The sequence below is a fragment of the Procambarus clarkii genome, chromosome 13, assembly GCF_040958095.1.
Source record: "Procambarus clarkii isolate CNS0578487 chromosome 13, FALCON_Pclarkii_2.0, whole genome shotgun sequence".
Taxonomy (NCBI): Eukaryota; Metazoa; Arthropoda; class Malacostraca; order Decapoda; family Cambaridae; genus Procambarus; species Procambarus clarkii.
The window spans coordinates 14,978,670-15,001,642 of NC_091162.1; the positions used below are offsets into that span (position 1 = coordinate 14,978,670).

A 22,973-nucleotide genomic window follows, 5' to 3' on the forward strand; every position below is an offset into this window, starting at 1 on the left:
CACACTAAAAACCTCATTCAAAGCTGGAGAGCGTGCAAAGATCCTTTACTGCTAGAATCCACTATAAAACGTCTACATTACAAACGCAGAGATCACACTAACGTGATGCATCAAATGAACAAATCCACAAGGGCCGTGACGAGGATTCGAACCTGCGTCCGGGAGCATCCCAGACACTTTTAACCCTGTCGTAGCTCAGTCGATTAAGGCAGTGTCTGGGATGCTCCCGGACGCAGGTTCGAATCTTCGTCACGGCCCTTGTGGATTTGTTCAAACGTCTACGTTGTTGGGACCGCTTTATTTTAACCTGTGTATCTCTCCCACTAGCTGTTTAAGAAATAAAGTTACACTTTGAAAAAACTAGGACTTTCTGTATGCAGATTTGAAATACCACATTTGACCAAGTGTGGCATGTGTAAAATAACCCCCTTTTGAAAAGCATAGGTGTGGTAGGTACGCTGAGCGAGATCAACATTTAATGGCCCCAGACTTTTTCAACTCTATACACACAAGGGGCATAACTGGACAACCTGTGTCCAAAAGAGAACTTCATGAACACCTCCAAAGGATACCGGATTAACAAGGCAGTAATTAACTTCAGGCTGCAAGCAGGCGCGCCGAACATAAAGGTAAGGCCATGTAAGGTATCATGTAACCTTACATATAAGGTAAGGAAGGACTTCTTAAGGACATGTAAACGATTTGAGTGTACTAGTGTCTCAAGACCTTTCCTTTAAAGAACACAGCAAGTAGCCGTCACAACTGCTGTCGAGTAGCAGACACATACTCAATAGGTAATATTGAACCTCAAATAGTGCATACATACTCAAATAGGGCAATAGACACACAGAAAACGATCAATATCAGAGGCCCCAGACAGTTCAACACGCTTCCACTACACATAAGGGGCAGAACTGGCCGACCCCTCGCAGTGTTCAAGAGAGAACTTGACAAGCACCTCCAAAGGATACTTGATCAACCAGTCTGTGACTCATACGTCAGACTGCCAGCAGCCGCGTCTAACAGCCTGGTTGACCAGTCCAGCAACGCTGAGGCGCGGGGACGCTAAGCCCCGAAGTCATCTTAAGGTAAGGTACTCAATTGTGTCTCCACTTACTCATCTTTCAAGACTTTAGAACAGAGGTGAGCAAGCACACAAGCAAAAATACATCTAGGCCTGTCTGGTCTGAGCCACAGCACACACACTCCCTCGATTGATTGATGAAGATTAAGCCATCCAAGAGGTCGCATGGTCATGAATAGCCCGTAATCTCTCACTGGATTGATGAATATTAAGCCATCCAAGAGGAGGCATGGACATGAATAGCCCGTAAATCTCTCTCTCTCGTAACGAGCTTTTAAACCCGTCTATCCCCAATTTTCCGTTGAATGGACGGATTTGAATCTGGTAACAAGGGATAGCCTTCCAACCTTTGAACTATTCGAGGTGAGGTTTCTGTGACCTTACCTCACCTCCCTGAGAATATCTGGTAAGTCAGGTACCATCCTACCTAAGTCTCTACTCACGTCACCTCAACAACTGTTACAACAGTGCCCCCCCCCTCTCCCCCCCCCCAAAAAAAAAAAAACTTGGGAGATTGGCTGGGCCCCAGTTCTTAACTGTTCGGGTCTGTTCACCCAGGAGAAATTGGGGACCTGCTTGTAAACCGATTGGAGGGTAGGCGTTACAGTAAAAACTAGTAGAGGCGGGGCATTTTTCTTCGCATATATTAAAAAGAGAAACAGAGAAATTAACTTGCTCATTCACTCTTGAAAAACTGGACATTTTAACTGAGGGATGAGAGTTCGATTCTATTATGATAGCTGGTCGACGACCGGGCCGCGGGGACGCTAAGCTCCGGAAGCACCTCAAGGTAACCTCAAGGTATAACAATATTTTCAGATACATAACGTTCTTTTTATTTCATTGTGCATCAACACTTCCTTTTAACACACTGGCTTCCTGGAGCACGTGGCAGGCTTGCCAGCCTCGTATCATGACACCCACAAAGACAAAAGAACAGAAAAACCACAACACACAGAAAAGGGCATTAAAACACACAGATCTCTCGGCTCAAGAGCAAGACATCGACCACAGAATCAATACACATTCCTGCCTGCACACTTTCCAGACTTTGAAGCTATTGTAAAGTCATCGGCACCGGATATAGGCGATGTGGGCTACCATCAAAATTGCTGGGTGAGCATCTGCCATTACAGATAGCAAACATCCTTGCTTCAAAAACATTTAAAATGCTGTACGCAGAAAATCTTCAGATATTATAGCTCTTATCTTTAAAAACAATTATATTAGTGAAATATCGTCCAATTCTATTTGACTGGGACTGGGTTACTAGTGAAAATCGCAATATAGTCAGTACACCGTACCAAACACTACACTAAACCTAAAATGTGTTAAGAAAACTCACTATTGTACCAGTGTCACGACAAAGAAAACGTGACGTCAGCAAAATTAACAATTACACTCCCTCCGGGAAGTGAAATCCATCGGACACGTCTAAATACCTTTAACTTGAACAGAGCTCAAATTTCCTAGGTGATTTGAGTCAACTTTCTAAATAACGTACTGAGCTTCGAGGAGCAACCTAAATGTGAAGTTAAACAGCACCTTAAAAATCCACTAAATACATTAATATGAATAGCAGTTATAGATGAAAATCTAATTTTAAATCCTTCCAACCTTTGAACTATTCGAGGTGAGGTTTGTGTGACCTTACCTCACCTCCCTGTGAATGTCTCGTAAGTCAGGTACCATCCTAAGGCATTATTTATTTTATAATAAAATAAATATTTTATTATAAACCATAGATAAGATCCCAATATTCATTTATTAAAAGAAAAAAAATATTGGGGTGTTAACTTACTCAAAACTTCACAAACTCTTAGATTTTTTTTTTACCATGATTTCCATTGAGATTTCTACACACATTTATCTTAATATTGCTCAGGATTCCTGCCTCAAGAGTTTCAAGGCATATTTACAGCAATCTAATAGGTTGTGTCGAGAAAACGTTTTTAGGTAAGCTTTAGATACTAACTTTTTTCCCAAACCATTTTCAAAGTGGTATAAATTTCGCAAGTATGCCAGATAATGGTCTGCGTAATATGGCTTGCTAACATATGTTATTTTGACGTCACGTATGTATCCTATATAGGCGGAGTCAGATGACGGGTTATATTTCAAGGTCGCCCTACTTCACAGCTGCAAAAGGGTCATTTTACTATTTTATGCTGTGAGCCATTGGTATTTTTTCCGATATGACATTTTTAAAATGTGATTGAACTTGACCTATAAGTTCTTGTCCTACATGAATACGACATTACGTAAAAATGGAAGGGGGGCGTGCTTCCCTCTTCCATTAATGTAGTGTATCCTAAAGAGCATAAAAATGGAAGGGGGGCGTGCTTCCCTCTTCCATTAATGTAGTGTATCCTAAAGAGCAGTGACATTTTAAATAAACATTTGCCAAATTAATTTCTTTTCCAAGGAAAACAGTATTAAGCACATAAGAAAAGCAGGAACACACTCCCAGGTTTTCCTGTAAAATTAGTAGACAAATGGACGTTGTTACAGCTTGAATACGACTTAACTACAGGCATCTCTGACAGTTTGATTTATACTCTCCTAGTTGTGCTTGTGGGGGTTGAGCTTCGGCTCTTTGGTCCCGAAAGAGCTTTAGTAGATCCCTAGATAAAGTAATGTGTGTGGACAAAGACAGCGAGACACCAGAGTTATTTAGAATGAAATCTAAACTCACTAAAATCTAAACTAAATGACAAAATGCCTGAAATCCTTGCACTTTATCCATATACTGTATGTGACTAATGAATATGCTGCGTAGTGCAAAGCCTTATACCAAAAAAACAGTTACTAGAAGAACTCCCAGAACCCCATCAAGCAGGCATCCTGCAATACCCCATATCTATTATGTATTCGTAAAACACCTACCTTCAATGTATAATAAATAATTTATTGTAAATTCATAGTAATGAAAATATATGTAACTAGCCGAGATTAAAAATCTCAATCCGCCGAGGTCGACCTTTTAGTGTAATACTAAAAGGTCGTAATACCTGTAATACTTTTTTGCGCTACCGCTCACAGGGTGAATACGCGGTGCACCCCCTCTAGCCCCTCTCTGGCAGCAACAATTAAAAAAAAAATCCTCTGTAGTGGTAGCCATCTTGTGTACAGCCTACACCAGATGTGGCCAGTGTGTGGCGAAATAATCAAGCTTTGCTGGATTATTTCGTTATTGGACGAATCCGCTGCAGTCATGCCAATACGTTTCAGTTAGTCTCAATATTTAATGTTTAGAACTCTTGGGAATGGGTTACCGACATCTTCAACTACTTTATCATATCTGTATACTCTTAAATACCTGCATTTATCAACTTAATTCCGGATGTCGGAGACTGAAAGCCTGTATGGGTTATAGAGGTTCCCCCAGGGCACAGGTCAACTACTGACCTTCCCCAGGTCTATGGCCTATGCTTAACAAATGCTTAACTCCAGGGGACCTATTTGTTGCTAGACGAGTAGGCGCATCAGGTGAAATGAAAAGTCCCCTCCCTCGTTTCTGTCCTGCCCGGGAACTGAACTCGGGTCCCTCGGTTACGAGTATGTAGATCCTTGTTACAGAGCCCTTTATTGATTTATTTAATTAAGTATCTAGTATTAAGTTAAGAACGGGGAAGAAGTGTGGAGGCAGGTCACACACACACCTGTAAGAAGTGTGGAGGCAGGTCACACACACCTGTAAGAGTGGGAAAGTGTGGAGGCAGGTCACACACACCTGTAAGAGTGGGAAAGTGTGGAGGCAGGTGTCACACACCTGTAAGAGTGGGAAAGTGTGGAGGCAGGTCACACACACCTGTAAGAGTGGGGAAAGTGTGGAGGCAGGTCACGCACACCTGTAAGAGTGGGAAAGAAGGGTAGATGCAGATCACACGTGCAAGAACCGGGAAGAAGGCTGGAGGCAGGTCACACACCTGTAAGAGTGGGGAAAAATGTGGAGCCAGGTCACACACACCTGTAAGAGTGGGGAAGTGTGGAGGCAAGTCACATACCTATAAGAGTGGGGAAGGCTGGAGGCAGGTTACACATGAAAGAATGGGAAAGAAGGGTGGAAGCAGATCACACACGTGTAAGAACCGGGAAGACAACTGCGGGCAGGTTACACCACACACACCTGTAAGAGCGGGCAAGAGAGCTGGAGGCAGGTCACACGCCACACCTGTTAAGGAAGTTGCGTCTTGCCACAAACCCGTTCCTCGGGGGTCCCGATATAAACTCCTGAGGCACCAACAAACCCCCTTGCAGGACGCCTGTGTTGACCCCTAATCAGCCCGGACGACGTCGAGAGAAGCTGTGGGAGGTGTGTGGAAGAGATGGAAGAGGGGAGGAAGATAGGAGAGGATAATGAGGGTGGAGAAGAGAGGGAGGGAAGGAGAGGGAGATAGAGAGGGGGAGGAACGGGGCTGGCCGGGCCCAGTACAGGTAAAGCTTGTGACCCCCTCCCCACGCCACCACACTAAAACCTCTTCACATTTCTCTAAAGCTTGGAGGAACGCCTTGCCACCAGACTCACGACGCCCGCGTGCTGCGATAGGAACTCACAACTTACCGGAATGTCGAAGGAGAGGTCCGTTTCATCCAAGAGAATGACCTTGCAGGGGAGAATATGTTTAGGTTTGGGTACGGCCGAAGATCGCCCGTCGTCTACTGTCTTGTATTTCTGGGCATTGCGCCCGACTCTCTTGCTGAAAAACCGCAGCATGTCGGCTACTAACTACATATATCACCACTACACATTATATTTCTCAGACACACGTGAGCAAAGGCATCTAATGGACGGACGCATATTTCACAAAAGAACTGGGTACAAGTTCAGGGCACACACGACCACCACGACATCGTCTTGGACACTGAGCGAGGCGGCGCGCTCCTCCTCCCTCCTCCTCCCGCCGCACTCCCACCTGCAACTCCCATACATATTTTCCCTAGTATTTGGTACCATTCCAGCACCCTATACTAACTCATCTTGTTATAGGGTTTAAAAGAACTGTCTAACTATTTTTTTGGATGTTTATTACGTTACCGTTGATGCAATAAACTTGTAAATTTGTATGATTCGAGATTGACTTGTCGTTGTTCGTCTTGGGAGAAAAAAAGACTAGGTCATCAGGCTAGCCAACCTTTCGCTCAGGTATATTAATTAACACGTTTAGAAATGTGTTGAATTTAAAAATATTAATACTATGTCATTCATATATAAATATTATTTATATAATATCATAGTTACTTTATGTTTTATGAATTTATGAATATGTGCTAGATTGGTTAATTACCAACCACAAAACACTACAAGCACAAATATTGTGTACATAAAGTAGTCTTACAGTACCTTGTATGGCTAGATCTGACATTTTCTATATATAAAATACAATATAAAAATATAAAATAACTTTGATGGCCCTAACATAATCTTGAATTATAATTACGATGATAACATGCCTATGAAGATGGTTACGCTCGTAGCCTAGAGTCCCGCGCTATTTTGTTAGTAAACATTGTCCAGCTCAGGTCAGAAGTTTTTAAATTTAAAGCTTTCATTAATTGTTACCGTGAGTGTGTCACACCTCGGGCTCTCTTCCCTAACACCCCGAACACCACCACCACCACAAAATATGGAGCCCGGCATAATCAAGAAGCTAGACGAGACTGTTGTTAATCGGATCGCGGCAGGAGAAGTGGTCCAAAGGCCGGCCAACGCACTCAAGGAATTGATTGAAAATTGGTGTGTACTGTATTTTGAAATATGATGTATACTGTAATTATCAACAATTACCTTAAAATGTTGTGATATTTGAAGTGTGGTAACAGAACAGACGATTTATACAGATCGCGTCCTTGTCACAGTATTTCGAAGTGGCTTTGGGTACTTCAACATTTACTGTAGTGGTCTGAGATTGCCTCGACAACATTATTCATTAGGATTCAGAACAGCAGTTGGTTTATATGGGACATTTTCAAGCCAAACCTATAATATGCATTAAAATTGTGTGCAGCATATTGTGTAATTTTGGTTATCTTGAGATGATTTCAGGGCCTAGCATTCCTGCGGCCCGGTCCTTTACCAAGTCTCCTTTTTTGTTACACACCCCCCAGGAAGCAGTCCGTAGCAGCTAACTCCCAGGTACCTATTTACTGCTAGGTAACAAGGCATCAGGGTGAAAGAAACATTTTGCCCATTTGCCTCCACCTACACCCGGGATCAAACCCGAAAACTCAGGACTATGAATCCGAAGCGCTGTTCACCCAGCTGTCAGGCATCCGGGTGTTCAAAACTTAAACATAATTTATTTTTCAATTATACGGACTTGATAACCAGTGTCTATAGTATATTTTTTTTAGTTAAAGTTAGCAAAGGTTTGTGTTTCTTGGCTGTGTATACTTCCTAGAAAACAGTGTCATACTGGGGCTGTGACACTGAAGCTTCATCATCTTGCATTATACAGGTTTTATATTAAGTTACCCCATTTCTAATTAAATGTAACCTGATGTTGCAAAATTTACTATAAATAATGACAGTACTATATCTCATTAATGTTGGTTTCTGAAGTGGGAAACGCTCGAAGGATTCTAAAATATAGAATCAGGCCTCCCAAATGGGGCCTGATGGCGCTCGGGGTTCGTAGTCCTAAGGGTCTGGGTTCGATCCTCGGCAGAAGCGGAAACAAATGGGCAAAATTTCTTTCACCCTGATGCACCTATTCACCTATCGTACCTGGGAGTTAGACAGCTGTAGCAGCTGTCAAAGGCAGCTTCTTGGGGATGTGTGTGTGAAAATTAAGATTAAGGACTTGCCCGAATTGCTATGCATCCTAGTGGCTGAACAAGGATGTAAGAACTCTTTATATATTTATATACTCCTGTATATATTAAAAAAAAAGTAATAAAATGTTGTACTGTACTAACTTTGATCAGTTTAAGAAAGGTAACAAAGAAGTGTCTAATTATTATTTTGTTGTCAATGCATGTGAGATATCTTCTACTCTACTGAACCTAACTAGCCACAAATCTCTCATTCTAAATACATATACCATGTTGCTTTTACTTCTGCCAATTACTTAAATAATGCCTGTACTGTATAGTAATGATGATACCTGATCAACCAGGCTGTGACTCATACGTCAGGCTGCGAGCAGCCGCATCCAACAGCCTGGTTGATCAGTCCAACAACCAGGAGGCCTGGTTGACGACCGGGCCGCGGGGACACTAAGCCCCGGAAGCACCTCAAGGTATGCTTCTCATATTACAAAAATATATATTGGAGAAAAGCATATTTCATTATTTAATATCGTTTAAACATTAATTATAGAAATGTTTCTTTTTAGCATTAACCAATTTTACCCTAAAATTATATAACCACTATATAACTATAGATTTGTATGTAATTGATGTACTGAACAATGTAATTTGGTTTAGTTTTATGACCTTCTTAATGCTGTATGTTCTGAAGGGCTTGGTAAAAATGTGCTCTTCCATATATTTATACATTTATTCAGTAATTATCCTATATTGCCTATGTGTTTACAAATAAAAATGTTTAATTAATTAAGGTGCCACTTGCCCCTAAATTGTGTAGCCCATCGTGCCAATATAGCCTTACTTATGTCTAAAATAATAATTTAATATCCAAAGCTGGGGTAGGATGCTGAAATGGTGTAAAGAACACTATGCAAATTTTAATCCTTGAAAGAATAGTTTTCAAAATGTGGCATGTTTGGTCAGAAAATACTTTTAGCCATGGGTAGAAATTTAAATTTAAATGTGCCGTAGCTCACATGTTGTCTCGATCAGGAAACAGACTGGATATAATCAGAATGAATATAGTGTATACTGTCTGTACAGGACAGTACAGTATATGACTTATAAAGTATTTGTCGGTTAATATTTTCAAATGACTTTTACTGAGATATGTGGGTGGATGCAGACCCCCCAATACACTACAACTATTTTGATCCTATTCACAAAATAAAAGGTTTTAAATAATAAGATCAATTCTTGGGTAAAACAGGTTACTCGTCATTCAGTAGGATCCAAAAAAATACTGTCAATAAAATTATGATAACAATGTAACATCATGCACTTTGTTGGATTAGGTTAGGTTTGTTTAAAGAGTAGCAATGTAGTAGTGGGGCCTTGCCTTTCTTAGCTGTTAGATCCTACGCACATTGTTTTTCATCACAAATATTGTACTTTTGAAAAGCACATGGCTGAACTGTATTTAATTATTCTCATTTTAATTTGTTTGCTCTGGGTCCTTAGTTAGATAAGCCATTTATGAAAATAAACACTTGGGACTTCCTTCAATTTACTAGAAATAAATATATTAAATGCAATTGCACAAAGTTTAGTTGGATATGTTAAGTGTTCTTACTACCAATCTGTGGCATTAATTTCATGATTTTTAAAACAAAAAATGTATGATCATATAAATTAATTTCCCAATGTAGTGCTGTACTAGAATACAGTACAGTACTATACTTTTTCATGACTTTTCAAGATTTGAAATTTAGGTAATGGCATTCATAGCTTATCTCTTCATTCATGTTCACAGCAGCAGCCACTTGAGCGTATGTTGTCATCACTTTCAATAGATGTGTCACATAACTTCACACCATTTTCAGACATGTCAATTGAAATTGTTACTGTGTTTTTTGTCATTTAAGTTTCTTATATTTCTCTGATGCTTAGTCACAACACTAATTTCACTGGAAATTGGTCAGACATGACACTTTATAAGCTAGAGTGAAAATCCATCATCGTTTAATGTAAATACACAAGATCATTTAATATAATCGGATGTTTCACCTCCACATTGTAATCACAGTGACATGTAAAAGATGATGGCCACCACTACGTCTCTTATCAAAAATTGCGGTTGATAAGGCTGATAAGGTTTTTCAAATGTCTGTAGATATAGGGCCTGCTCCTAATGCACTCTTGATTATTTCAACTGAAATGTGCTTACATTCCTGTTTTATCTTGTCTATTGTCAGTAGTTCTTAATCTTCATAGGTAGAAGTCAAATGTCCCCAGCATAAAAAGCCTCGGGGCTTATGGTGGCAATATTTGGTGTGCCACTGCATATGCCAATGGTTACCTATTCTTTTTTTTGGGGGGGGGGGAGGGAACTTTGTTTGTTGTATTAACATAGACAAAAAAAAGTATTGAATTATTAAAAGACAAGATTGGAATTTCAATACATTTTTGCTCAACCATTTTGGATCGTTCGAGGAACTTGCAATATTTTCTGTATTTGAAAACCCTCATATTAATTTATTGTACTGAATATTCAATAATTTTGTATAAATAACATTAAGAATTTGCCTGTACTTATGGTTATCGAGGTCTCTCTTGGCCAACAATTACCCTTTTCGAAATGTAACTCATATCAGTTATCTAATTCCCAGGTACCTATTTACTGCTTGATGAACCAGAGAATTATCTTAAGTTTGTAGATTATTATGTATATGTTATTTAGTATTACTTGGAGACCAGCAATGTTATGACTCCTGAAAGATCTACATGCACTCTACTGGAATGAGCACTTCCGATCCCTCGATCATCGTTGCCCCACAATCAACAATAGCTATTCTTTTATGCAGCACAGCACAGTAATTGTTGTAAGGAATGTGAGCATGGAATGCTGATCATGTAACTCATGTAGCATACATATTTCTTTTCAGTCTAGATGCTAAAGCAACCCAGATTCAGATAACAGTGAGACAAGGTGGCCTCAAACTCCTGCAGATTCAGGATAATGGAACAGGTAATTTTTTCATATTAAATTTAATTTTATTTATATTTAATTTAAATTTAATTTTAGTTACATGTTTTTGTATATTAATCAGAAATATTATTGAATAATTTTTTTAAAGGAATGTAATACTGTACAGTAGTATACTGTACCCAAAGAGAGGTTTCAGGAGTTGTTCTACTTCCCCCAAGCCAGGCCTAGGGCCAGGCTCAACGACTACAGTATAAGAAACCTGTATATTTCCATATAAATACTTGTTAAACATTTATAGATTTGTTTATTTTGCCTAATGCCATGTGTAGGAGCTATTTCTGTTTCTTTAATAATTATTTTTTTTCTTTATTAACTTTAAGAACACATTCTCATCACACAGGTATCAGAAAAGAAGATCTTGACATTGTTTGTGAACGTTTCACAACTAGCAAACTGCGAGAGTTTGGAGACTTAACATCAATCAATACATATGGATTCCGAGGCGAAGCTCTTGCCTCTATTAGCCATGTGGCTCACCTGACCATTACTACACGCACTAAGGATTCAAAGTGTGGTTGGAAGTAAGGAATCTCACACTTTAAATATTGGGCAGTACTGTACTGTACTTCAAGTTTTTATTAGGTTAAGTGACTGATAGTTGAAAGTTGTAGCCTTCAATGCATTAATAAACATAAATGCATCCTTCATTTTGAATGAGGATTACAGTCCTGGAGGAATTAGTGAAAGGTACACGTTTACAACTCAAACTTAACCCTATTTTCTTCATTTACAGAACGTTTATGTTCATGAAACCTCCGAAAGTCCACTTTCCTGGGTGGGCCTTCGTTAGCTAGCTCCCTCGTGCATTAGTTCTGGTACTATAGACATCCACAAAACTACCAGACCTCTAGTCTTGCACAAACCTATTGAACACCAGAATCTGGCGTGATTATTGAAGCTAGAGGAGCATGGGGGATTTGAGATTGACTTGAAGCTAATTAAAACTGGTACTAATAAATTATCAAAATGATAATTTGGTACCGCTAATTAATTTAGCAGTACCAAACATACAATGTATCTTGAATGAAAATGAAAAATATGCAAATGAGGAAAGTGGTAGTTTGCACCTGGACAATGTATGTCAACAAACCATGCATTAGTTTCCAGGTTTACCACCAGACAACACCTTAGGTCACACAGGGCTCCGGCATGCCTGACTTGGTAAACTTATGCCTGATGCCTAACACTGCAATCAGTGACACCTTTTTTTTTGTTTTTTTTTTCAAAATGAATTTAGCAACTTCCTGTTGATTTCTGTGCCCAGCTCTCTATTTTCTTCATGGTTTTCTGGGCCTGCCCTCCCTATACTGCCTACTCAATAAACAAAGGGTTAGCCTTACCTTGTCAACTTCACTCCTTCGTAGGATAAACTGTTCCAGTGTTTCTGCATATTTCCATATTATAAATTCATATCATGTGTCAAACTTTCCCTTCCAACTCATTCTCCAATTAAACATCCTGTTACCTCCTGGCCGGTAGTGGCATGTATTCCTTGGCCTGTTTCTTGGTCTGACAACGTTCGTCAGCTCTACAACAAAACACTACTGTATGTCATTGAACACGAAAACATTGTCCACTTCTACCAGGTAAGAATTGTGAAAAATGATACGGGCAAGGCTACTGTAGTAAACTCTTGGTTTAACACTTCTTCACAGATTATCAGTACAGTATGTACAATACCGAGAACGTTATGCTTTTTTATCACTTTCATTTAAAAAAAATTTAACTGCAGAAAAACAAACAAAATTGTTGTATGGTTTTGTTATAAACAGGTTTGTGTTTATAACAAAACCAATTGGAATTCAGCGGGAATGGGAACTTTTAGACGGCGCGGACAGGCAGCACGCCGGTGAGGTTTGAAGTTTCCTAGTTTCCTTGTTTCCTTAATTTGTAGGGTGAGTTCTGCCTCCCCGTTCGGTTTTTGTTCGGAAATTCTTGCCAAGTGGGGTTTGCGTTGTTATGCCTACCTTTCTGGGTGCCAACCATGGTCGATGGCAGACATGGAATGCCCCCAACCACATGGGGGCTTCTATAGGCCATTGCTCTCTTTGCCACTCTGAGGGGGCCCGGTTCTGGCTCATGGTCCCTGGTAGGCTTAACTCCAATCGACCGATGCCCCAGACTAATATAACGCATATCAGCCTGATAGCTTCAGGGAGCCTCCGGGGCTCACCCAGAAAATGGCGTTTCATTTCATTCAACGCTGTTTTTCTTTTTTTTTATAATTATCTGTGTGTAGCAAGTTGTAATTAGTGGTGAAAAAGGAAACTATATATACATAAATATCATTGGCTGAAGATTAAAAACCCAACCAGTATGTGTGTGCTTATTTTGAAAGATTAAAATTTTCTGTAATAATGTATTATTGGTATTTTATTTGTAGGGTTTCATATGTGGATGGTAAGCCAACAGGAGCACCAAAACCATGTGCAGGAAACCAAGGCACTCAAATATCAGTCGAAGATCTTTTTTACAATGTGGTTACTCGCAGGAAGGCACTCAAAAGTGCATCAGAAGAGCATGGAAAAGTTGCAGAGGTAAGAGGAACAGATGTTACATTTCACAAATACAGTGTGAGATACTGAACTTTCACCTTAGTTATCTGGCCTAGTTGGGCTAGAGGTAAAACAGGTACAATACAGTAGTATCAAGTAGTACCACAAAAATGTATAGCTCGATTAACTCGTTATCTTAAGTTATGCCAGAAATTTATTTTATATTTAAAATATTTAGTGGCTTTATAAAATGTACAAATACTTTACTTACAAAGTGACCTCTTCAATCTAATCCTTTGTTTATCTTAATAATAGTAATTTATTTATACATGCATCTCAAATCTATTTGAAAAGTTACTTGTCGACTTGTGATAAAAGCCTGGCCAGAGAATAGAGTTCTGGGTGGACTGTTTGGGCTCTGGTTCAGGGAGCAACTGAGGGATCCATTCAGAATGGAACATTTAATGTTGCTTACTGCCTTATTTTGACAATTTATAATATTTGCATACAAATCTCATACAATATTTCCTATATCCAGGTAGTGAGCAGGTATGCTGTGCATAATTACAGTGTGGGGTTCACACTAAAGAAGCAGGGTGATAATGCAACAGACATCCGCACTCCACCTAACTCGACCGTTGTTGATAATGTCCGCACAATCTATGGCCCATCAGTAGCACGAGAATTGTTGGAAGTCTCCTGTGAAGACACAAACCTCAAGTTCTCACTCAAAGGCCACATCAGCAATGCCAACTACTCTGTAAAGAAATGCATCTTCTTGCTCTTTATTAATCATAGATTAGTGGACTCCACAGGTGAGGAAAGTCAAAAATTATTGCTTTATCCACAGGAAGCCAAATATTTAGTCTATTTTTTTAATCAGTGTCACACAATCTGATCATGAATTATGTGATACAATGTTACCTGTCCTCTCGAATAATTAATTGCATTTTGACATCTAAATCCCCCAATGCACAAAATATGTTGTATTTTGACCTAGATGCATATTTTGTATATTATTTTATTATCTTTGTATTTTATATTTTGTATATTGGGACAAAATTGTAGGGGCTCACAAATGACCATATTTTCTAACTTTACTTTACCTGGTTCTCTTTATTCTTACCTTTTCTCTCTTTTTACCTCTTTTTCTTATTCTTTCCTTTAATCTTATTCTTACCTCTTATCTTATTTTTCTTTTGTTGTTTATATTTCATCTCATTCTTACTTTTTATCTTGTTTTCTTCGTCTTTCTCCTTCAGCCCACCTTTCAAATCACTCACTTTTCTCTGTGTTTCATCTCTTCCACTTTCTTTCCATTACATGACATGATAGTGGTCCTGGACAAACCAAAATGTCATATTTTCTTCATTTTTTGACGTGTGGTTTTGGTATCATATCATCAGCCACACTGTTGTGACTCAATGTCTGTACTTATGTCCACCCTGTTATCCGGCCAGCTCTGCAGAGATGGCCATGGCCTTGCTCTACAGTTATTAGGGACTTCTTGTTACTCTATACTTTTGTTTTTATTTTAATGTAGGTAATTATGTATGTAGTTACTGGATTAGAACTATGCTTATAGTGTCCCATCTTTCCAGTGCTGTACTCCATTATATGACGCTTTGAAACTGCTGACCGTTTTGGCATCCATTGCCTTCTTGCCTAACTTGTTCTAACCATCTATGACTGAGAGAGAGAGAAGTTTCTAATATAAACTTGTTTTCTAGTATTTTTTGGCATAGTCTGAATCTATGACCTCTTGTTCTTGAAGTTGCAAATTTCAAGAATTCCTTTGTCAATTTTGTCAATTCCTGTTACTAATGTATTTTGTATGAAGTCATCTTATCATCTCTTTTTCTACTATTTTCTCACTTTGGCATATTTAACGCCTCTAGCCTCTCTTCATAACTCTGTTTTTCAGATACGGAAACCATTTTGCAGCATGCCTTTGCACCTTTTCCAGTTTATTAATGTGCTTCTTAAGATATAGGCACCATACAACCACTGCATATTCCAATTTTGGTACTTTTACCTTGTGGCTACTTTGAGTAGCTTCCAAGTACAGTATCATAAAAGTCATGAATAATTTCTTTAATATTTCACCATCCATGTACTTAAAAGTGATTCTGAAGATTTTTAGCTTAGCATATGCTCCTTACTCAATGTAGCTTGGCTTTTGTGTGTGCGTTTATTTTATCCACTTCACATCAATAGCAAAGTCTTCTTCCCTGGTCCCAGTGGTTTCTACTAATTAAAATTACATGTTTGTTATACAGTAATTATGGAGGGATCACCATGTGATCCCTGATCATAAATCCTGGATACAGCCTTAGCATATACCGAGTTCCCAAAACCCATATCCATCACGGACTTGGGTGGACCAATTGAGGTGACTGAGGTACTAACTCAGATAATAGCATTTCAAATATTGATTGCTCCATTTTAAGCACCATATGTTAAAAAAAAAATGCATCCTGTTCAAAGTTCATAGTGATATTTTACATGTCTTGGCTGTACACAACGTTTCTGGGAATGTATTCTTGTGTAAATCATAATACTGTACCTGTAATTCATGTGTTCTTTAATTTTTTACCATTAGTAGCATTCAAACCAGAGAAAAATCTTGAATATACATTGTTTGCATTTACTTTTTTCAGCACTAAGGAAAGCTATTGAAACAGTTTACTCATCATACCTGCCGAAGAACAGTCATCCATTCTTGTACCTTAGCTTGGAAATTGACCCGCAAAATGTTGATGTTAACGTCCATCCCACAAAACATGAAGTTCACTTTCTACATGAAGAATCCATTGTTGAAAAGATCCAACAAGCCGTAGAGTCCAAGCTACTGGGTTGTAATTCATCTCGTACATTTTATACACAGGCAAGCTTTAATCTAAATGAGTTTATCATTGAATCTTCATCTACATAATGGGAAGATTGATATATCTTGCACACATTTTTCCTTACCTTTCTTACAGCCATAATTCCTAAGTTTAAATCTGTAACTCACTTCACTCTCAGAATGAGATTTTAGCAACCATTTATTCTGGAAATAGCATAACCTTGCAGCACTTGGGCTAGGCACATGCACCCTTGCAGCTCTTGGGCCAGATACATGTAGCCTTGCAGCACTTGGGCCAGGTACTTGCAGCCTTGCAGCACTTGGGCCAGGCACGTGCAGCCTTGCAGCACTTGGGCCAGGCATGTGCAGCCTTGCAGCACTTGGGCCAGGCACGTGCAGCCTTGCAGCACTTGGGCCAGGCACGTGCAGCTTTGCAGCACTTGGGCCAGGCACGTGCAGCCTTGCAGCACTTGGGCCAGGCACGTGCAGCCTTGCAGCACTTGGGCCAGGTACGTGCAGCCTTGCAGCACTTGAGCCAGGCACGTGCAGCCTTGCAGCACTTGGGCCAGGTACGTGCAGCCTTGCAGCACTTGGGCCAGGCACGTGCAGCCTTGCAGCACTTGGGCCAGGCACGTGCAGCCTTGCAGCACTTGGGCCAGGCACGTGCAGCCTTGCAGCACTTGGGCCAGGGACGTGCAGCCTTGCAACACTTGGACGAAGCACGACGTGCAGCTTTGCAGCACTTGGACCAGGCACAACGTGCAACCTTGCACACTTGGGCCAGGCACGCACAGCCTTGAAGCACTTGGGCCAGCCATGCACAACCTTGCAGCACTTGGGCCAAGTGCATGAAGCACTTAAAGCAATGCATTTTTCGGTTCTTCTGGTACACTCGTTCACATACTGTTCTCTCAACTCTGCAGGCTCTTCTTCCTGGTGCAAGTACAGTTCCAAGTTTGTCTGGAAAAAGTTCCAGTGATACACATGATAAAGGAGGAACATCAGAGAAGAAAGACAAGATATATGCACACCAAATGGTTCGGACAGATTCTCGTGACCAGAAGCTGGAAAAGTTCCTTACAAAGTTAGTAAACATGTTCAGTTAAGAAGAAGTCATTCTCCCTATCTGTGAAATTTATTTTTCATATTATTTTAACTTCCTATAATGAAACTGGATCTCTTTATATAGAGAAGGATTAACATTTATGATGTTATACATAGCTTTTGATTCTCATTATTATTACAGTTAATTATCTTTGAAATTAATATAATTTCTAATGGATGATGATGTATTTAATTAAATATATACAGTATTCAAGTATGAATAAATAAATAATAGATTTTCAATGCTGCTGTTAATAATTTTTTATATTTCCATTTTCTCATCATTGTGTTTCAATATGTTTAGGCCTGAAGCCAGTAAGAATACTGGTGAAGATGAAGACTTTCAAGAAGATAAACAACCCAGCTCTGGCAATGAAGAACAAAATAAGTAACTTAAAAAGGCTGTTTGCCATGTTATAAAATAGTGATAAAGTTGAAATAAGTGTCAACAGTCTGCTAATTTAGCCAAATGATAGGAAAGAGTATGCCATATAAAAATGATCACATGCCTTGTTATAAATACTGTGTTAATACTTTAGAAATAAAGGACAAATTAAAAATTAGTGTTGTTAGAATGCTATGCTACTTACACCATGCCATTTCAGACGGGAAGTAAAGTTGACAAGCATCTTGACACTGCGGTCACAGATGGAGAGCAGTTGTCACGTGGGACTTCTTGAAGCGGTGAAGAACCTGACCTTTGTGGGTTGTGTTAACCCTGAGTATGCTCTCATTCAGCACCTAAACAAGCTTTACCTAACAAACACTTCAGCTCTCAGGTCAATACCTCTCGAACTGTTTCTAGTTTGTTTACATTTGTCAGTTGTTAATGACACACTGTATCACCACTTTACATTATGGCTGCTTGACTTTCATAAAGATCAACTACCCCTAGTTGCTCTTGCATAATACTTCTCTTAATCAGAAGATTTCCATCATGACTGTATTTTCTTATTATATTGAAGGATTGTAACTGTACTGCTGAAACATACATTTTGCAGTACATTTACAAAATGATAGCAGTTTTATATTACAGTAAAGATATCATTTGGTGCCAAAGTTTTACTTAATAATTTTATATTTTTTAAATAATCCAACCCATCCTCCTGTTTAGATAGTACTTTTTAACTGTGGACCATTATATATACATTGACGTAATGGACAATTAGATAGTAGAATTTGGTACTATTCACTTTCTAGAATCCGGAACAAAAAATAAAGCCAAAAACCAAGCAAATATTCCTAGGCCGAGTATAGCACATACGTGTGTTGTATTATACTGTACCAAATAGCATGTATTAGGCCTTGAAAGGTTAGGTTAGGTTAAGTTTTCTTTATAACATCAGTACAAAAAAATTTCAGGTTTGTCCAAATTCAGTAGTTCAGATTTCTACTTTCTAATTGCCCTTTATGTCAATATGTACGATGGTCCTCATCATTACTATGAGTACAGTACAGTACTACATAAACAGATGGATGGACTGAATAATCATAAAAAATGAGGAGATGGCATATATAGATCTGTATTTTGTCTACTCCATGACTTCTAAATGTGAGACGATAATTTTATAACACTACAGTATACATGTGCATCATTACTAGGCAATGTGCTGCAAACAATAGTAAGTCTGTATGTCACAGTCACAGGGCAAATATTACATGTAGACATTGGTTGACCTTAATACCCAAAAGTTAAGAGCTTAGATTTTGTCAATCTATTGCTAGAAACCTGTGTTGCTGGTTGGGGTTATCCTAAGAGCAAGAGATTATCATTATGTGATCTTATTTTAACATTAACAAGAAAGACAAATCTTTTATACATGTAACGAGCATGTGCACCGAGCCATTCATTATAAATAATACAAATTATGAACTATATCATGAAAGTTTAAAACCTTGCAAAATGCTTGTCTTGCATGAATACCGGACTAAAGTTATACAAAAGTTGTTGCTTCATGGTATAATAAATAATTTTAACTTTTTTTTTTTTTTTTTTACTAAGTATTTGCTTTTTCATTCTTGGATCTGCAATATAGTGAGGAGCTCTTCTACCAGATTATGCTGAATGAGTTTGGCAACTTTGGCATCCTAAAATTATCAGTGAGTATAAATTGCAAATGTGCTAGATTTTTTTAAATTACATATGTAAGTTGTCATAACTTACATGTCATGTATTTTGTATGCAACTTATCCTGTGCTTCAAAGGAGCAGTGTGATAAGAATGCTGATTTATTGTTGCCTAATGAAATCAACTCAAGGTGCACCAGGCTTTCATGAAATGCATTATGAAAGACAGAAAGGTCTGCAGTTCCTTGCCCCCTATGCAGCTCTGAGCATAGATATAACTTTCAAAATGTCAGGCATGCATTCAGATAATGTCTAACTTTTACACCCTATTGTATTTGTGAAATTTTTGTACAGTATATTTAGCTTAGAGCATCTTGATTACACCTGCATGTATATTACAGTATATCGATCTCAAAAGCATTTCTGTACATCAGAATCTTTATTAATTCTTGTTGGTACTTGCAGCTTCACTTCCATTAATTAACATGGTATGGATCACTTAATTCCAAAAGGGGCAGATCATGCCCTGTCTTTGGTTGTTTGCCGGGATAGTCAGGTTCTTAATGCTCAGCATATCGTTCTTGTTTTTTTTTTGTGGCCCCAAACACACTAGCCTTAGTTCTATGCTGGCTGCTTCGGAGCCAGTTTTAATGGATGATCTTGGGATCAGACCTCCTGAAAGTTTTATCTGAAGGCAATATTTTTGCATTGAAGTTTTCCAGTTTTCCACCTATGCTTGGGGAAACCAGTATGCTCTTCTCGGACAGAATCTGATTAGTCCTTCCAAGGTTCCTGGATTCTGCTCCTGATCTGGGTTGGTATATAACTGGAACATGTTTCTATGGCTGAACTTTCTTCCTCTCCAGAGGTGATGGGCATCCAGTCTGAGATAATGCCTGTAGAGGCTGCTTGGGTTCCCTTTGACCCATTATGGGCTCTGGTGACCTGGCCTGGTGAACCCTTTGTCCAGTGCTGCCTTGGGGTCTTTTTTTGATAATTACTTTGTCCAGTTAGGAATATGTTAAATGTGTCCACTTTCCCACATTCAAGGTTGGTAACTTTATTGTTCTGCCTAGGGGTTTGCTTATGTTCAAGGCCCTGACATTCCACGTTTTAATTACCGGTAGTTCTCACAATCTCGTCTATGACTGTGGACTCTGCAGAACATGCTATTCCTATTGTGAGGTGAGGCCCTTGCACCTGAATTGGATCCTGCTCTTTGGGAGTTTGGTTCCTCAACCACTTCGTTTTCCTAGACTGGGAGGCTATCTGCTCATTTCCTGGGCAAAATGAAACTGAACATTGGTCTTAAATTGGAAAGCGGTCTTCTCTTTCTTTAAAACAGTATATTTTTGTTTTGGGGTGTCTTATGATTTCCCTAATAAATCTTATGGTTCTACCTTCCCCAGTGTGATAGGATTAAGCAGCTGCATGTTCAGGTTACATTTTATCCACAGCTTTTATCACAGTGAACTGTAATGATGATACCTAATTATTAAACATATAGAGAGGTTTAGTAACATTATGGGACCTATGTCATGAAAACATAACAGGATATAAAGTAGAAGTATTATTTGGACTTGTGAATTTATAATATGAAAAGGTAATGTTTTTACATTTTCTAGAGTCCTGCAAGTATATATGAGCTGGCTATGATTGCCTTTGATATGGAGGAGAGTGGTTGGACAGAGGCAGATGGGACAAAGGAGGATTTGGCATCTTACATCAGGACACTGTTACTGTCCAAGGCATCCATGCTAGATGACTACTTTAGTTTGCAGGTTGATGACGAAGGCAACCTCTGTACGCTTCCATACTTGCTAGGTTGGTACATGTTCCCTTTAAGGTAAAGATGAACAACAAAGTAACTTCTTCGTGATGTTCTGCAAAGTTGCCTTGTCACTGTATGAATTGTCATTGATTTCAGTAAATCTTATGCAACTTTTACAGTTTTCCTCTTTAGGTTCTAATTGAAAATTATAACATTGAGAAAAATAGAGTTTGACGTATCATTCTGTGTTACCAACTCTAAAAAAAATTTGCTGTTTTTTAAGTACTAATTTGTTACAAAATATGATTACAATATTTCAATATTTTCTGGGCTGGCCCTCAGTAGCTCTCTGGTAAACTGTCCTTAACGCAATAGAGACATGCACAAACCTACCAGGCCTCTGGGCATGTACAGGCCTACCAAACACCAGCACAAAAGCCAGGGGAGCTCTCAGATCCCCACACTACCCTAGCTTTTGAAATCAACCCAAAATTGAAATAACCAGTCTGAAGGTAAAATGTTGCTTCTTCTTCTACTAATTTTTTATTTTTTTTCAGACGATTATGTTCCAGCCATGGAAGGTTTGCCAATGTATGTGTTGCGCTTGGCAACAGAAGTAGAGTGGGATAATGAACTTGAATGCTTCCAGACATTCTGCAGAGAAACCGCAAAGTTTTATGCTGTTCAGCGAAACCATGCACCACTGGAAGAGGTACAATATATATATTTGGTTTATATTGGTTTTATGTCCCCAAGTATTACATTACTGTTTCCACGCAGAACCACCCGAACCATAAAAAATACCGTTTATTTTCATGAAACATCTTTATGAATATTACCGGTGAAGTGTGATGCCACTTTTTCAATTGTTAAAATAATAAACTGCACTGAAGTATGTTGAAGTCTTCCAGTTGTACCAGCTACAGTTAACACGACCTCATTATACCAGTTTCTAGTCTTGCATTTTGTTGTTTCACTAGGTAAGATCTGCCAAGGCCTTGGAAATGTATAAATTTAGGTAATAAAATGTGTGGAACGTCGGAATGCTCAAATATATTTGCTCAATATTCTTTTAACAGTAAGACACTTTTTTTGCTTCACCATAGCAAACCAATAAGAACTTCTGATGAGTGTGAAATGAAATTCAACACAACACCATACAATACCAGATGATGCTATCTATTGCATTGGTTTTTCAGGCATGCCTTCATGTCTGCAACAGTAGATACTACTTTTATGAATGGCTATATTTTAGAAATATTCCTGCAGGCAAATTAATCAGTTTATAATGTTCTTCAGGATGGTGATCGTGGGTGGCGCTGGCAGGTTGAGCACCTCTTGTACCCAGCTATGAGGAAGACTTTGCTGCCAGCACAGCACTTTGCCCAAGATACAACTTTTCTTCAGATTGCTAATCTCACAGAGTTGTATAGAGTTTTTGAGAGATGTTAAGGTATAACTATTTGCAGCTGATAAAAACAAAAAATTCATCTTGTAAAGCTATGTATACAATGTACTGTACTCCGAAATATTATTAAATTGAAGGTTTTGCATAATGTTTTCATTGCCAATTTATGTTCACTATGTATTTACATAAGAACATGCAGTATAAAAAAAAAAATGACTGCACCTTCTCTCTCTCTCAGGATTTCACCCATAAAACTGCCATGGCTTTCATGTAAATACTATTTTGAAGGGTGTACAATCAAAGTTCAATTATATACACATTATCTTTTATGTTTGATCTGTGCAAACTTTAGTGATTTACAGCTGCCCAAAAGATTTATGAAAATTGTATATTAAAT

At 38.8% G+C, this 22,973-nt stretch overlaps 2 protein-coding genes across 2 annotated transcripts in view; one reads left to right on the forward strand and one right to left on the reverse strand.

Annotated features, from left to right (window-relative positions):
• yrt (erythrocyte membrane protein band 4.1-like yurt) overlaps nt 1-5,967 on the reverse strand; it is a 159,025-nt gene extending 153,058 nt beyond the window's left edge. The window contains exon 1 of the mRNA XM_045740550.2: nt 5,649-5,967. Within this exon, the coding sequence (XP_045596506.1) occupies nt 5,649-5,801 (153 nt within the window). The 5' untranslated portion in view covers nt 5,802-5,967. The remainder of the gene's footprint in view (nt 1-5,648) is intronic.
• A 581-nt stretch (nt 5,968-6,548) lies between these two features.
• Mlh1 (DNA mismatch repair ATPase Mlh1) lies at nt 6,549-22,724 on the forward strand. The gene is made up of 13 exons (XM_045740545.2): nt 6,549-6,821; nt 10,780-10,862; nt 11,224-11,404; nt 13,267-13,420; nt 13,917-14,193; nt 16,039-16,265; nt 17,150-17,310; nt 17,635-17,718; nt 17,936-18,109; nt 19,367-19,430; nt 21,023-21,221; nt 21,726-21,880; nt 22,468-22,724. The coding sequence occupies exons 1-13, from the start codon at nt 6,712-6,714 to the stop codon at nt 22,618-22,620; spliced, it is 2,022 nt and encodes a 673-aa protein (XP_045596501.1). The 5' UTR covers nt 6,549-6,711; the 3' UTR covers nt 22,621-22,724.
• Nucleotides 22,725-22,973: the final 249 nt, after the last annotated feature.

Excerpts from the sequence above, each read along its gene's own strand:
- Mlh1 (XM_045740545.2), top strand. The coding sequence starts at position 6,712 with ATGGAGCCCGGCATAATCAAGAAGCTAGACGAGACTGTTGTTAATCGG. Across the intron at positions 13,421-13,916 it reads AGCATGGAAAAGTTGCAGAG|GTAGTGAGCAGGTATGCTGT; the intron begins GTAAGAGGAACA and ends TCCTATATCCAG. Across the intron at positions 18,110-19,366 it reads ACAAACACTTCAGCTCTCAG|TGAGGAGCTCTTCTACCAGA; the intron begins GTCAATACCTCT and ends TCTGCAATATAG.